The sequence below is a fragment of the Maylandia zebra genome, linkage group LG8 (genome assembly GCF_041146795.1).
Source record: "Maylandia zebra isolate NMK-2024a linkage group LG8, Mzebra_GT3a, whole genome shotgun sequence".
NCBI lineage: Eukaryota > Metazoa > Chordata > Actinopteri > Cichliformes > Cichlidae > Maylandia > Maylandia zebra.
Genome location: NC_135174.1, coordinates 16,134,536 through 16,151,017, shown reverse-complemented (window position 1 = coordinate 16,151,017; position 16,482 = coordinate 16,134,536). Strand labels below are relative to the sequence as shown.

At 39.9% G+C, this 16,482-nt stretch overlaps 1 protein-coding gene across 3 annotated transcripts; it reads left to right on the top strand.

Moving 5' to 3' along the window:
- The first annotated feature begins 3,653 nt into the window (after nucleotides 1-3,653).
- LOC101487845 (mucin-13) lies at nucleotides 3,654-7,555 on the top strand. Of its 3 annotated transcripts, none has more exons than XM_024803521.2 (10): nucleotides 3,654-3,767; nucleotides 4,118-4,224; nucleotides 4,386-4,444; nucleotides 4,578-4,729; nucleotides 5,713-5,841; nucleotides 5,937-5,979; nucleotides 6,072-6,109; nucleotides 6,284-6,371; nucleotides 6,554-6,833; nucleotides 6,936-7,555. In XM_024803521.2, the coding sequence occupies exons 2-10, from the start codon at nucleotides 4,168-4,170 to the stop codon at nucleotides 7,074-7,076; spliced, it is 987 nt and encodes a 328-aa protein (XP_024659289.2). In that variant the 5' UTR covers nucleotides 3,654-3,767; nucleotides 4,118-4,167; the 3' UTR covers nucleotides 7,077-7,555. The 3 variants fall into 3 exon arrangements, with proteins under 3 accessions (XP_024659289.2, XP_024659288.2, XP_024659290.2); XM_024803520.2 differs by having other exon boundaries at nucleotides 3,668-3,763; XM_024803522.2 differs by lacking the exon at nucleotides 3,654-3,767 and adding an exon at nucleotides 3,772-3,878.
- Nucleotides 7,556-16,482: the final 8,927 nt, after the last annotated feature.

Here is a 16,482-nt window from a genome sequence, read left to right as displayed (position 1 = left end):
TAATAAAAACAAAATTAATCTCAAGTTTTGGTATTCATAGGTCAGGGGTTGGTGGTCAGTGTTGGAAAGAAGCTTCCATAATTTGGTATGCTAGGATCAAACTTTACTTGAAAAGAGATCCCCCCGGTTATAAGTACAAACAAAAAATATATATATTTGAATTTCATTAATCTTTAGTATTGTAGCACCTAATTTAACCATAACTGTGATTTATCTTCATTCTGTATGGGTTTAATTATGATATATGCTGTAAATAAGGCATACGCATAGAAAAATACAAATAAAAATTCTGAAAATAAAAGGTTTGGGGCAATGTTTTGTGAATTTCTTCCTTCTCTTCACTTTCTTTGGTTTTAACTGCCAATAAATCCAAATGGTCCACAGTAATTTTAATTCTAAAAGAATCATTTTTCTCTGCACTTCATAGAGCACATATGTTTGTGATCAGCACCATGTTGGTCTGGACCAGCCTTTAAAATATCCATTAGATAACCCAGCTGGTAAAGTCATGGAAAATTGATTAGTAGATAAAAGGCTTGAAAAGTGGGCTTCCTGGTCATCGTCTCTGGGTGTGACCTGCACTTAGCACACTAAAGGAGGAGTGGCTGCTGATTAAAACCGCCAGTGGAGAACAATTGGCAGTTTCAAGCTCAAAGATTAAGAGAACTACAGACTCGGCCACTTCTGGCCTTCACTAACTTTTTTCCACCCTGTGGTAAAGTTGTTTTTGATTCATCCAATGGCTCAAAAATTCATCCTCCTGTCTGTCATTTGGCTTGTTGTAGCCATTTTTGGTAAGTAGCCTGATTTTATTGCAACAACTTTAAAATCCTTATTTTTGTCAGTTTGATAGTGTATGATAGAGTGACAGGGTAGAGCACATGTTAACAAATTAAAACATCAGATAAACTTTAGAGGTGAAATATTCATTTTAATATAGTTGTTTTTTTAATTTATTTAATTAAGCTTTCAGTTTAATTCAGTCTAAACTGTTATGCACACAGGTGGAGCTTTAATAGGCTTTATGTAAATAGTAGATAAATGGATTATGTTATTTAAGACTTTGCAGTCATTCCTGATCCAAGATTACAGCTGTAACAGCAAAATGGAGAGCTAGCCATGACGTAAGACTGCCTGGATAAATGTCCTCCAATCAAAATATCTCAAATTAGCTTGAATATGAGAATATCATTTTCATGATTAACAGTTACTAGTTCCTTTCCCCTTTTGTTTTGCTTCCATACAAATTCTATACACTTGTCCAGTACTCATATGTTTTTAATAATGGTCTAACTTGCACATCTTCCTTTGCAACCATTGTGTATCTGGGCTGGTTTAGCACATATATAAGCAAATTTGACCAGTGTGTTCATGTCAACAGTCTGACATTAATTGCCATTTTATTATTTTATGACCCTGTTGTTATACCACATCCTTCTGGCAAGGCCACGATCAAGGAAGTCTCTTTGTTCACTTCAGATCCTGCAAACTGTTTAATGCTTTACATGTCTGAATCCTAAATGATGGTTGAGTGAACTTTATGTTTTCCATGCAGAGTCTGTGTCACTGCTGGTGCTCTCTTACTGAGACTGAGAAATGACCCTACTTAGCTCTTTGTTTGATGTCTTGCATCATTAAACATAGACTATATGATCCTGCTTTAATAACTTTGATATAATTTTTTTCTCTGGCTTGCTTCCTGGGTATCAAATTTCAAAGTTGTGAACAAAGGTAATCATATACTAACTACTGCGTTTTAACACAACTATTAGCCTCTTCAACAAGAGCAGAAGATCCTGAAATTTCAGGTTCAGGAGACGAAGTAACTACAACAACAACAGCCCTTCCAACTACAACAACAACAGGCCCTCCAACTACAACAACAACAGCCCTTCCAACTACAACAACAACAGGCCCTCCAACTACAACAACAACAGCCCTTCCAACTACAACAACAACAGGCCCTCCAACTACAACAACAACAGCCCTTCCAACTACAACAACAACAGCCCTTCCAACTACAACAACAACAGGCCCTCCAACTACAACAACAACAGGCCCTCCAACTACAACAACAACAGCCCTTCCAACTACAACAACAACAGGCCCTCCAACTACAACAACAACAGCCCTTCCAACTACAACAACAACAGGCCCTCCAACTACAACAACAACAGCCCTTCCAACTACAACAACAACAGGCCTTCCAACTACAACAACAACAGCCCTTCCAACTACAACAACAACAGCCCTTCCAACTACAACAACAACAGCCCTTCCAACTACAACAACAACAGGCCCTCCAACTACAACAACAACAGCCCTTCCAACTACAACAACAACAGGCCCTCCAACTACAACAACAACAGCCCTTCCAACTACAACAACAACAGCCCTTCCAACTACAACAACAACAGGCCTTCCAACTACAACAACAACAACAGGCCTTCCAACTACAACAACAACAGCCCTTCCAACTACAACAACAACAGGCCCTCCAACTACAACAACAACAGGCCTTCCAACTACAACAACAACAACAGGCCTTCCAACTACAACAACAACAGGCCTTCCAACTACAACAACAACAGGCCCTCCAACTACAACAACAACAGGCCTTCCAACTACAACAACAACAGGCCTTCCAACTACAACAACAACAGGCCCTGCAACTCCAACAACAACAGGCCCTGCAACTACAACAACAGGCCCTGCAACTCCAACAACAACAGGTCCTGCAACTACAACAACAACAACTCCATTTAAAGGTAATTCGATCCCCCTGGATCTAAATGTTCACTGGTTATAATGCTGATATAGTGTTTCGATCGTGGCTCAAGAGTTGGCAGTTCGTCTTGTAATCGGAAGGTTGCCCCGGCTCGGACAGTCTCGGTCGTTGTATCCTTGGACAAGACACTTCACCTACTGCCTACTGGTGATGGCACGATGGGCTGATGGTGTGATATGGCAGCTTCACTTCTGTCACTCTGCTGTATCTTGCCTCCACCAGTATGTGAATGAATAGAGGAATAGTAAAGCGCTTTGAGGGTCTGTAAAAGCACTATATAAATGCAATCCATTATTAATAATATTATTTCTAAGTCTCTCTCTCTGTGTGTGTGTGTGTGTGTGTGTGTGTGTGTGTGTGTGTGTGTGTGTGTGTGTGTGTGTGTGTGTGTGTGTGCTCGCACTTGTTTTGTTTCTCACTTTGAAGATCCCTGCAACCCAAATCCCTGTGGCACTGGAAGCACCTGTGAGGTCCGTTATAACAACACATATGTATGCTTGTGCCTCGCTGGTGATTCCTACAACAATGTTTCAAACAGTTGTGAACGTTGTAAGTATTTGTTTGTGTGCCGCTATGAAGATTTTACTTTATTTAACAGTGACATGAATGAAGATTATATAGCAGTATATAACACTACGTGGGCTGGAGGAAGATTAGTAGATCACTGAAGGACAGGTCATTCAAAACAATATGTACCTCTTGAACTAGCTATCTCCTAATCAGTTTAGTCCAGGGGTGCCCAATCCCAGTCCTCGAGAGCTACCGTCCTGCAGCTTTTAGATGCATCCCTACTCCAACACAGCTGAATCAAATGGTTTGATTACCTCTTCAGCATGCCATCGTGTTTGGCAAAGGCCTGATAACAAGCCATTCATTTGATTCAGCTGTGTTGGAGTAGGGATGCATCTAAAAGCTGCAGGATAGTAGCTCTCGAGGACTGGGATTGGGCAGCCCTGATTTAGTCGGACATAAACAGTAAGTGAGTAATGTTGACTGTTAGCCTGGCTTAGCCAACTTAATGCAATCTGTGAAATACATTTTAATGTTAACATTTTAGATTTGGTTTACTTTATCTTCGCAAAAATAAAGTGTAAGAATGACAAATTGGATTTTGGTTTTTTTTGTTTTTCTGGGGTTTATGTCTGGGACTAACCCAGCTAGCCTCCTGTCTTAACCTTAGTTAAATACCTGCTAGTTGTAGCTTGATATTTAACAGACAGACACTGTATGAGACTGGCATCAATCTCCCTCCTTTCAGCAAGAAAATGAGAGATATAAAATATCATTTTATTAGATTTTCACTTTCTTCTGATATTTTCTTGTTTTCAGCCAGAGTCTTCCCTGGAAATCTTCAAGTGAAAAAAACATTTAAAGATGAAATGACAGACACCACATCAAAGGAATTTATAGAAACTGCTAATGAAATCATTGCTGAGGTAAGTAATTTGGTAGTATTCTCTATCAATAAATGTGTCTTTATGGACATTTTTTGAAAATGCACTTGACATTACAAGTTATACTAAAAACAATTTCATCAGTTATTTAATCAATCTTAATAGTCATACTGAGCAAAACATATTTTCTTTTGAAAACACAGCTGGATGAAGTTTATAACGAGATGAACGGTTACTCCAAATCTATAGTGCTGAAACTCCTGTAAGTCTCAGACTGACAACAGCTTTTACTATAAAATCTTTCAGCCTGTTTCACATCAATGTACATTAACATGTTATTATACTGCACAAATAAATGATGCAATCATCACTAAATGTGATTTCTGTCTTTACAGTCCAAGAACCACTCGTGTGTCAAGGGCAAGCTCAGAGGTCATTGCATCAGTACAGATCATCTTCGAGGCCAGTTCTGAAATCACAGATGATCAAGTTGTAAAAACATTAACAGAGTGTACGGGCTGTAACGTGATTGAGAAGACCTTTAACAGTAAGTTTGTTACCTGTATTCTAGCACTGTCACGGTTCTGAATCATTTTGACCCAGCTTTTTCTGTTTCTTATATTTTGGTGTTTTTCTAGATTATGTTCATTATATTTATGTTCTGAATCTTGAGTTGTGCTGGTCTGATTTTGTATTACGGGTTATATTTTCTGTCAAGTCCGTGTCTTAGTAAAGTATTTCTTGTTTCCTGTTTTACATGTTCATGTCTGATGTCAGTGTGCTCAGTTTTACTTCTCCCCTGTCTCGTTAGCCTAATTTCTCGCAGCTGTGTCCCCCTCCTGTTTCCCATTCCCTGATTACTCCCCTGTGTATACAAGCCCTGTGTTGGCCTTTGCTCTCTTGCGTGTTGTACCCTCAACATGCTGTGTGTTTGTCATGGTCAGTCCTCTAGCGCCTCTGTTGTGAGTCTTGGTTTTGTTTTGCTTTTTTGAGTATTACTTTATGAGGAACTTTTGCCAGCAATAAAGCTGCGTTTTGAGTTCCAGTCCCGTTTTGAGAGTCCTGCATTTTGGGTCCTTTTTCCTGCCTGCCTGCCACACAACACAGCCATGACAAGCACATTGTTTTATGTCGATATGTATCTAGAATAAAACTCACAGTAGGAATAGATTTGTTTTCAGAAAGAATATAATTGACAAGATGTGTTTCAGAATCCTTTGTACTAAATCTACACTTCTGTCTAAATGAAACTATTTCCACCATCTGTCAAAGATAATTTAGTTGTAATAAAAATATAATGGATGTCACAATCAGGGCAGCTGCTGCCATTGCATGTATTGTAATCTTTATTTATAATTCGGTGATTTATGATGTTCTGATGATCATGATATTTTGAAGATGAAGTCATGCTGTTAATTTCAGTCCAGGGTTCATTTCATGGCATATTAGTGATTCATTTATTTTACTGTTGTACATGTTGCGAAACATGTCCTTGAGTACTGAGGCTTTTTTTCTCTCCGTCATTTAAAGTTACAAACCTGTGTGATGACACTCCCTGTGATGAACACTCCACAAACTGCAAATCAGGCGATGGAACTTTCAGCTGTATTTGTAACAAAGGCTACATGCAAACAGACTACAGTACTAGAATGTGCATTGGTAAGACAATTTCCTGAGCAAAGTAAGTGGTGTGTGTGTCTGTGTGTGTCTTATGTAAGCAAACGACAAAGTGTCTCAATTTTTCTTTTTTACAGCTTGTCCCTTTGGGAAAGAATTGAAGGATAATGAGTGCGTGCCGTAAGTACTCCTTCCCCTCCTGTATGTCCTCTGTTGATGTAAGGTTGCTTTTAAATATAAATCTTAAAATCAACCTTCTTCTTGTCTTGCAGATGCTCGTTTGGTTATTCTGGTTTTAACTGCTCAGAAAGTGAGTATACTGCATGTTTTTAAAGTGAAAGCAGAAGCATGGTTACTTAATGACAGCTATTTAAAGAAAAAACTCACAAGATAAAATATAACACATGATACAATAGGTAGAAAGGTTATTCAAAAGCTGGAAAATCCGATAAAAGTTTATGTCCTATTCATTGTGTTTTATTAGACTGGCAGCTCATTCTGGTAATTGTGGGCTCTGTGCTTGGAGGACTGCTGCTCATAGCCATCATCCTTCTACCAGTAGTAGCTACCCAGTAAGTTTCTTACCAATAACAATAACATCTTTCATTTGCCCCCATAAATGTGAGAAAGTGTTTTTCCTCATTTTGATTTAGGCTTTATTTTAGATGCAAATGCAATTAAAATCAAGAGAATTTGTCCATGTCTGACAGACACAATAGTGAATTCAAATATTATTTTACTGCTGTGATTTCAGAAAATTAAACATAAGCTTCAAGAAGAGCAAAAGTGCAGAAATGGAAAAACCCTACACTAACCCGAGTTCTGCCGCACAACCGATGGCTAGCAACAAGTTGGGCCACAGCCAGGGAGTCTCATTTAACAGGTCAGCCAATGGCCATTCAGGTTTTCAGAATGGTGGGGTGCCTGTGTTCCCACGAGCTGCCACCACCACCAACAGCTGGGACAACAGGACCAACCTGGAGATGAAACCAAGCAATGGCCGACAAAACTTTGGACATATGAACAGTGGTTCGGTGAGTATGTCTCTGTGTGTATAGAGAAGAAATACCCTCATCAGGCTTTTTGGTTTCTTAGTGTTTGGCATTAAATTCACTCTCTCTTTTTTTCCTCTATAGCGGTTATATGATGAATCATACGATCAGGCTCAATCTCAGAACAACTCTTATGCCCAGAATCAACCTACAATGAACCCGTATACTCAGAACCAAGGCCAGAGGAACCCGTACTACACACACGATGATGGAAGACGCTACTAGTAGTACAAAATCAGAAAGGCTCACTATACAATGACAGGTTTATGTTTTTAAATGTATTTTATAATTACTGTATGTAATGAACCTTATTGAATCTTATGTATCTGACTACAGTACAAACAGTCATAAACCAGTCATGTCTGATCGTGACTACTTTATATCAAGTTGGTGGCATGATTTTGAGGATTAGTCTCATTTTTTTTTTTTTTTAATCTGTTTTGGTTCATTGAAGTATGAATTACTGAAGAGTTGTCTATTCAAACTGAATGAGAAACCTGGACGTTCATGTCCAAATATAATGCGATAATGAGGAGCTGCTTAATATTGTTGTGTTATACGATTAATGCTTCCTTCATGTATGAATTCACAATTTCTTTTTTTCATGTAAAAATTTTTTGTAATGAACTGAAATTTGATGTTTAATTCAGTTTTTGTGAATGACACGAGTTTCTTCTAATAAAATTATAAGAACCTGTTGCACATGTGTGTGCGTGTGTGTCAAAGATGTAGCCTTTTTGTCAAATCTGGTCACTTCCAATTACAACAAGGATATCGGTATCCAGTAAGGGTCAATCCCAGGAAGAGCAAAGATACTGCGAAGGGCCCTCAAGCTCTGAGCCTAAAGAATAGACTGTCCACAGTGTGAAAGGGGAATTTATTTAAATATTAAATTAAATATTTCTTTAAATATTTAATATTTATTAAAATTACATGCATACATGTACATTTCATACATACACACACACACACACATACATACATACATACATACATACATACATATATATATACATATATATATATATATATATATATATATATATATATATATATATATATATATATATATATACATATATACATATATATATATATATATATACATGTGTGTGTGTATGTATATTAGGGGTGCAACGATATTCGTATCGATATTGAACCGTTCGATACAGTGCTTTCGGTTCGGTACGCATATGTATCGAACAATACAACATTTGTAATTTATTTTATCAATTTTCCTTCTGACGATGCTGTCTGTGTTGAGCGCTCAGTGAATCTGTGTTCGACTACTCCGCCTAGGCTGCACTGTCGAGCGCAGATCCACTGAGCGCTCAACACAGACAGCATAGTCAGAAGGAAGAGCGCAGGGCAAGCTAGCGAGACAGAAGTTAAGCTATCCTTGCAACAGGCAAATTGAACCTCATTCAGATCTGGCGTTTGGAATTATTTTGGTTTTCATGTGACGTATGACCCTGAAGGTAAGCGAGTCATGGACTAAAGTAAAACAGTATGTTGGATGTGCCATGCAATGCTCAACATTGGTGTGAACTAGTGTGTTAGCGCAGTTAGCTTGTTAACGTGTTGGCCGTCTAGCCCCATGCACGGAGCGATCGGCGGTAGCTCGTTAACGGAGATTTGCCGTGTTGTGGCGTTAAGGTCATTTCAACGAGATTAACCTGAAAGCACTAGTGGGAACACAACGAATATGACTGCACATTTACGCCGACATCATCCTAGTGCAAAGACAAGTGGAAGCAGACAAAAAAAAGCAAGCATGCTACTAACTTTAGCCGAGTCATTTAGACAGCTGTTAGCACATGATTCTCCTTATGCTGCTGAGAATATAGCCCAGAAGAAGCGGATAGTATAGCTTTTATTTTGGAAAGAGACATTTCTCTGTAATAAACTCTCTTTTCCAAAGATGAGTGATTCCTCAATCAGATACAGGGCTTGCAATATCGCTAGCCCGACGTCCCGGAGCTAGCGATTTTTTCAGTCGGGCTACCAAAATCTATCTCTTCCCTGCCCGTTGGGCTATTGTAGGAAAAATATATGTCAATGCTTTTGCATTCTTTCGGAAATGTAGCTGGGTAATTATGTCATTGGCATCGGTGAGCCACTGTCAATATGTGACATATTGAAGTCGCGTTTGAATTTGCGCTTGTTTTTTTGCTTTCACTTTGCAATCGTGCGAACTGTGTATAGAGAGCGACAGCACTGATCTGTGAGTGATGATAATTTGTGCACCAATTCCTCTGACATCGTCTTATTAATCGTTAGCTTACTATGCAAACATGACAAGTGAAATCTCCCGCAGCAAGCTTAAACATGTGAGAGGTTGATCGCGCAGAGAATCGCTGAGCTTATGTGAGTGCGTGTGTAAAAGCATTTCAGTTCTGCTGAGCCAAATAAGACAGGTCAGGGTGAAGAAGTGACAGCCAAAGAAAAGCTTACCACAAAACGGAGAAGTTATGACAAATCAGACTATAAGGCAAAAAGAAAGTGCAGCTTTATGGTTTCATGGACAAAAGAATTTCTGTGGCTGCAATATGACGAGCTAAATAACCAGGGCTGCACATAAGTGGTCCGCAGGTGCGCATTCGCTGTCAAAATAAAAAACACGCACAAGGGTTAGGGTTAAATTTAAAAACTGTACTTTTGAGTTAAAATATATATTTATAATTTTAATAAATGACAAATTAAAAATGCATGAACGTTTTTTTGTATCGAAAAAATATCGAACCGTGACACCAAAGTATCGAACCGAACCGTGAATTTTGTGTATCGTTGCACCCCTAATATATATGTATATATGTATATATGTATATATATGTATATGTATATTTTTATATATATATATATATATATATATATATATATATATATATATATATATGTATGTATATATATATATATATATATATATATATATATATATATATATATGTATATGTATATATATGTATATATATATGTATATATATGTAAGAACAAGATCTGGGCCATCATCACGCCCGTGATCAGGTATCCTGCTGGGGTAATAGGCTGGCCAAAGGAGGAGATAGAAGCCACTGACATAAAGACAAGAAAGCTCCTTACCATGCATGGAGGGTTTCACCCCAAGTCCAGCACCCTGAGGCTGTACGCTAAGCGGAAGGAAGGGGGCCGGGGACTGGTGAGTGTCAGCACCACAGTCCAGGATGAGACAACGAACATCCAAGAATACATTGGGAAGATGGCCCCAACTGACCGAGTGCTCAGTGAATACCTCAGGCAGCAGAAACCCAAGAAAGAGGAGGGAGACGAGGAACCATCATGGAAGGACAGGCCCCTGCACGGTATGTACCACCGGCAGATAGAGGAGGTGGCTGATATCCAGAAATCCTACCAGTGGCTGGACAAAGCTGGACTGAAAGACAGCACAGAGGCACTAATCATGGCAGCACAAGAACAAGCTCTGAGCACAAGATCCATAGAGGCTAGGGTCTATCACACCAGGCAAGACCCCAGGTGCAGGCTGTGTAAAGATGCCCCAGAGACAATCCAGCACATAACAGCAGGGTGCAAGATGCTAGCAGGCAAGGCATACATGGAACGCCATAACCAAGTGGCCGGCATAGTGTACAGGAACATCTGTGCCAAGTATAATCTGGAAGTCCCGAGGTCAAAATGGGAGATGCCCCCAAGGGTGGTGGAGAATGACCGAGCTAAGATCCTGTGGGACTTCCAGATACAGACGGACAAAATGGTGGTGGCTAACCAACCGGACATAGTGGTGGTAGACAAACAGAAGAAGACGGCCGTAGTGATCGATGTAGCGGTTCCGAATGACAGCAATATCAGGAAGAAGGAACACGAGAAGCTGGAGAAATACCAAGGGTTCAGAGAAGAGCTCGAGAGGATGTGGAGGGTGAAGGTAACGGTGGTCCCCGTGGTAATCGGAGCACTAGGTGCGGTGACTCCCAAGCTAGCCGAGTGGCTCCAGCAGATCCCGGGAATAACATCGGAGATCTCTGTCCAGAAGAGCGCAGTCCTGGGAACAGCTAAGATACTGCGCAGGACCCTCAAGCTCCCAGGCCAAGGATAAACTGCCCGCAGGGGCGTGCTGGGTGTTATTATGTGTAGATATATATATATATATATATATATAGATATATATATATATATATATATATATATAGATATATATATATATATATCAGAATCAGAATCAGAATCAGAATACTTTATTGATCCCTGGGGGAAATTATTTTATATATATATATATATATATATATATATATATATATGTGTGTATATATATGTATATATATATATATATATATATATATATATATATATTATTAACGATAATATAAAGTTATGCACAAAAGGAATTACTAATGTAAAAAAAAAAGTGGTTTTCTTTATAAATGTTTATATATAAATATATTTTATGCCCCCTTGAGACAAAGCACGTACAAACACCAAAAAACATTTCTAGCGTTAACTGAACTTCCAAAACAGAGCTCCCTACATCACTTAAATTACACAATTGAAAGCATATGTGTATTGTTTGTGTATTTATACACAAGCACTCATATATATTCAAATAATTTTTTTTTAAAAAGTTCATTTACCTGTTACTACCACACACCAAATCCGGTCGTTGGTACTTCCTGGCTTGTGTGCCACTAGGTAACAAAAGCTCAACACTGCGCCCAGCATCCTGGAGCACCATAAATATACTTTATTTATTCACTCCACATAAAATTTTATAAATAAATCATATAATTCAAAAAACATTTATTCACATTTCAACTTTTAGCTATTTAAATTTTCAGCATTTTACTTTTAAACAATTTTAAAGTGAAACAACACAAAACACTGCAAACCACAACACAATTAAATATAAATTACAATATGAAAACAAAAAGAACATGCATATTCTCTGTCATATGGGCCTGCATAAATAAAATTCTGAATCCTTTATCAACTGAAAATAGTTGTGGATGATCACTATACCTTTCTAATGTGACGTTGTTGTCCCGGCTCTCTTTCTCTTTCTCTCCCTCCCACTCTGTTTCTGTGCTACTGCGAGTGTAACTACCGCCCCTACCCCCTCTTTCAGGTCCCCTCTTTAGGTCAAAGGGGCAGATCCAGCCAAAGCCCTTCATTCTTCAATGGAGGGAAGGCTAATCAACGGCGTAGCAAACAACCCGGAGCTGTACGACCCCAGCTGCTTTCTGTACCGAGACAGGAATATAAAGGACCGAGCTTGGAGGAAGATATGTGAAGAGATCGGGCAACCTGGAAAGTTCATTCATTTCTCTTTTTAAATTTTTGACTGACCGTTGAAGGAAATTTCCGTCCCCGGTTTCCTCCAAGGCGTGAGCGATAAGCAGAGTTTTGTCCTTTCCTTATAAGACTCCTAATTATTCAAAGTAACACTCAGGTATGCCGTTCAGCTGGGTTAGTTACGATATCGGGAGCAGTTAGGAGAACAAAGTGATACAGAGACTGTTCAGATTGCTTTCCCAGAATCAACTCAAAGGTTTATTTGGTACACAGCAGTTTATATAGAGAAAAAAAGGTTCGTGTGTCAGCTTTCCCAGTTCAAACCGGTACAGACTAAATAAGGAAACGTCTTCCTGCCTTCTGAGCAAAGTATCCCTTGTGTAGTTTATCAGTTCAGCTACAATTTATGATCATCCCAGCAAAATACACTCCTAAACATAGAATACAGAGTTCTTTCATTAGTGAATTCTGAAACAAACCACCTGGCCTTTAACGAGCCTTTTCCAGGAGATAAAGAAAAAGGGAGGATGGGAGTAAGGAAGTGGTCTCGTCTCTGTGGTGTTTTCGACCTTGGGGTACCAGCCTGTGAGTCTTACACATTAATTCTTGGGTCAGAGAGAAAGAGAAAAACAACTAGTAAATGGGCCTTATTGAGTAACAGTTTTCACTACAAAGCAATATCCTGTAAATGCTACCGTGGTATCAAAATATCACAACAGTTCCCTCCTTTTATCATGAAATGATAACATAGTATAAAGACAGAATGTAATAACATAATATAAAGACAAATCATAACTGTAACTGGTCCTTCGAGCAAGCTTAATATCAAAAATTCTGAGAGCGTATACATGGTATCACACAACAGACAATAATCATCGAAAACATGCTGCAACGGTTACAAAGGCTACAATTAGTTCCCTCCATTTTCCAAACGTGTCCTGTAGCCACTTATGTAGCCACTGACCGTGGCCTGTATTGGCAATTAGTTCTATCTTCAATGCTTCAAGTCTATTCATAGCTTGTGTGAATGGACCGTTAGGGGCGGTATTATTGGGAATGAAAGTACAGCATACATCAACGGTTACTAGACCACAGGTACCGGTCCAATTAACAGGTAGAGCTAATCTAAGAGTATTGTTGCACAACCAATAAGCATTAGGGATTGCTCTAGTTAGGCGCGTGACCATGTGTGATTTAACTAACTCCCCCCAGTCAGTGTCATTTAATACACCCTCTGGGGGAACAATGATCGAGTCTCTGCTCAAACTTGAACTGTGTGTGTGTTCCTCCAGATATGATACAACTTCAGCCACAGAGACAGCTAGCCATGTCTCATTACAGCGTGCACCTGGGGAGTCAGAGAAAAATCTTTAGTTATCCTTTGTATAATCTATGTGTGTGTCTGGGCCAGTTAACTTTAGTCTGCGCAGACATATCATACTAGTATTAAAATGGAAAGGGATCTGTCCTAAGGGCAGTGAGGGTTTTAACCTATTCTTGGGGCGTTTCATTGGGGCGCAGGTCCCTGCGGTGTCATTAGATAACTTCAATAATTCGCCTAATGGAGTCTCAGGGTTAGTTGGTGTGTGTGTGTGTGTCTAAGTAAGCAGTCGAGAGGGCTCAGAGTCAACTGTAAAGTGTCTTTAAGGAGAGCATTATCTCCGCCGATTTCCTCTAGTCCCTCAGTGAGGGGGAAACCGGATATGGGGTATCCTACTATTACCTGTTCTGGATTAGCCTTTGAACAGACATAACAGTTACTGTTTCCTAAATCACGAGCGGCTGTTCTGGCATTTTCGTACCAGGAGTTGACTCCTGCTCTATGGGGTGCATAAAATGGTTTATTAGTGGCGTCTATGTTGCTATTTACTGATTTTAGGGAACGTAATGAGTGCATTAAGTAGGTGTCTTGCAAAATAGAGCATGAGGTATAGTCAGCAAAATATGACCTGCAGAAATGTGAACATGGTTGCAGTTTACAATACAAAATAGCAAAGAAAAATCCTAAGGTTAATGCGATAGGTATGATAAATAACCTAAATATATAAGAAAAACAGTTCTTCAGTCGTCTTCTGGCCTGGTCCCAGGTTCGAGAGACATTGAATAAGCGCCGTATGATGACAATGGGCATTTCATTTTCTCCATTATCAGGATGGAGTGAGTCTAGCTTTATCAGGTTAGACATCATGTGGTACTTTTGGCTTTCTATTCCTGCTGGATGTTCGAGTACCTTGCTGTGGCTCTTTCAGACGTTGTGTGTTAATCAGTGATTGCGTGTGTGTATGTACATTGGATCCGGGCGCTGGCTCGCCTGAGATGTCATCTACCCGTGTGTGTTTATTTGTTCTGGTTCCCGGCGCTGGCCCGCCTGAGATGTCGTCTGCTTGATCCCACGCCTGAGATGGTCCGATTGGGCTGGTCTTAACCCTGCTGGCATGAATCCACTGAGGTTGTCCGTCCGTAAGGATGCTGGTTCTCGTCACTGCCAGTACAGTCTGGGGGCTGGAAAACGCGGCCTCCCCGAGTGTCCTTGGTTTTAGTGACTTCACTAACACTGCATCCCCTGGTCTCCACTTGTGGGTTGGATCTGTGGAGGGGAGAGGCTGGGAGAGACAAACTTTCTGATAGTTATTATTCAGTGTTTCTACCAGATTGTGGACATAGTCGGACAATGCAGTGTCTATGTCCCCTTCCAATAGCGGTGCCCCTCTGGAAGCTGACCATGGTGTTGGAAATGGTCTTCCCATGATTATTTCAAATGGAGATAATTTGGTTGCTGCGGATGGAGTCATTCTAATCTCACAGAGGATTTGAGGAAGTAATTTGACCCAGGTCATTCCTGTTTCTATCATTGCTTTAGTCAGGCGATTTTTTATGGTCCTATTCATTCTTTCTACAACTCCTGAACTCTGAGGATGGTATGGCACATGATATTTCCAGTCTATTCCTAGAGTTTTAGCACACTTTTGAATTACTTCTGATGTAAATGAAGGTCCTCTATCACTGTTAATTTGGTGAGGTATTCCGAATCTGGGTATTATTTCATTGCACAACTTTTGACAGACTACTTGTGCAGTTTCTTTTGAGGTTGGATAAGCTTCTACCCATTTACTAAATTGATCCACTATTACCAGTAAGTACTTGATGCTTCCTTGTGCTGGCATATGTGTGAAATCAATTTGTAATGTATGAAATGGAAAATCTGGTTGTGGTAAATGCTGATGTTTCGCTTTTGGTTTTCCTACATTAGTTCGTGCACATGTTAGACAGGTTGCTAATATGCTTTTTACTGCATGTGATGTTTTCTCAATTACAAATCTTGATTTTATTGCCCCTATTACCCCTCTTTGTCCGACATGACTCACACAGTGAAAATGTCGGGCAAGGACTGGCATCAGGGAATATGGGAGGGCAATCAAACCCTTAAGATTTTGTATAAGCCATCTCTGTCATCTAAGGTACAGTCATTATTCTCCCAATAGGTGTAATCACATGCAGAGGCTTGCTCTTGTATGAATTTTAAATCAACATTTGTTTCTAAATAGTCTGGGAGTGTAACAAGTGGCAGCTGTAGGGGCACAGATAATACTTCCTGCGGAGGTGGGAGCTGTGATGCAGCTGCAGCCTTGGCTGTCACGTCTGCTAAGGCATTACCTGTTGCTTCGTCTGTGTCAGCTGTACTGTGTCCTTTCGTTTTTACAACTGCAACGGCCGATGGTAGCTGTATAGCCTGAAAAAGTCTTTGAACAAAATCAGAATTTAGCAATTTATTTTCCATCAGCAGATCTAAATCCTCTCTGTCTCCACAATGTGCCAAAGTCATGTACAACGCCAAATGCATAGCGGCTGTCTGCGTAAATTGTCATACGCTTATCCAAATGGAGCTCACAGGCGCGTATTAAAGCCATGAGCTCTGCTTTTTGTGCTGAGTGAAATGGTAATGAGTGAGCCTCTAGTATGATGTCAGGCACTGTTACCACTGAATAGCCACAAAGAAATGAGTTGTCACTCGGCCTTGAACAGGACCCGTCCACATAAACCGTGGCTGAGTCTGGGATAGGTGTTTGCTCTAAATCTGGACGTGGTGCTGTGGATTCCTGTATACGTGTCATGCAGTCATGATCGTCAAACCTGTCTGAGCCATCCTGTCGGTCAGAAGAACACAGCATAGGATCAATAAATGTGCTGGCGAATCAGGTGTGCTGCTCGCTTTTATAGTGAGATTTGCATATGTTGTGTAGTTATGTTTGCTAGAATGGTCGTGACCTGGTGATTGGCGTGTAGAATAGTGTCATGTGAGAGTGTGAGCTTCTCGCAGTCCCTTATCATGATAGAGCAAGCTGCTACTGCCCTC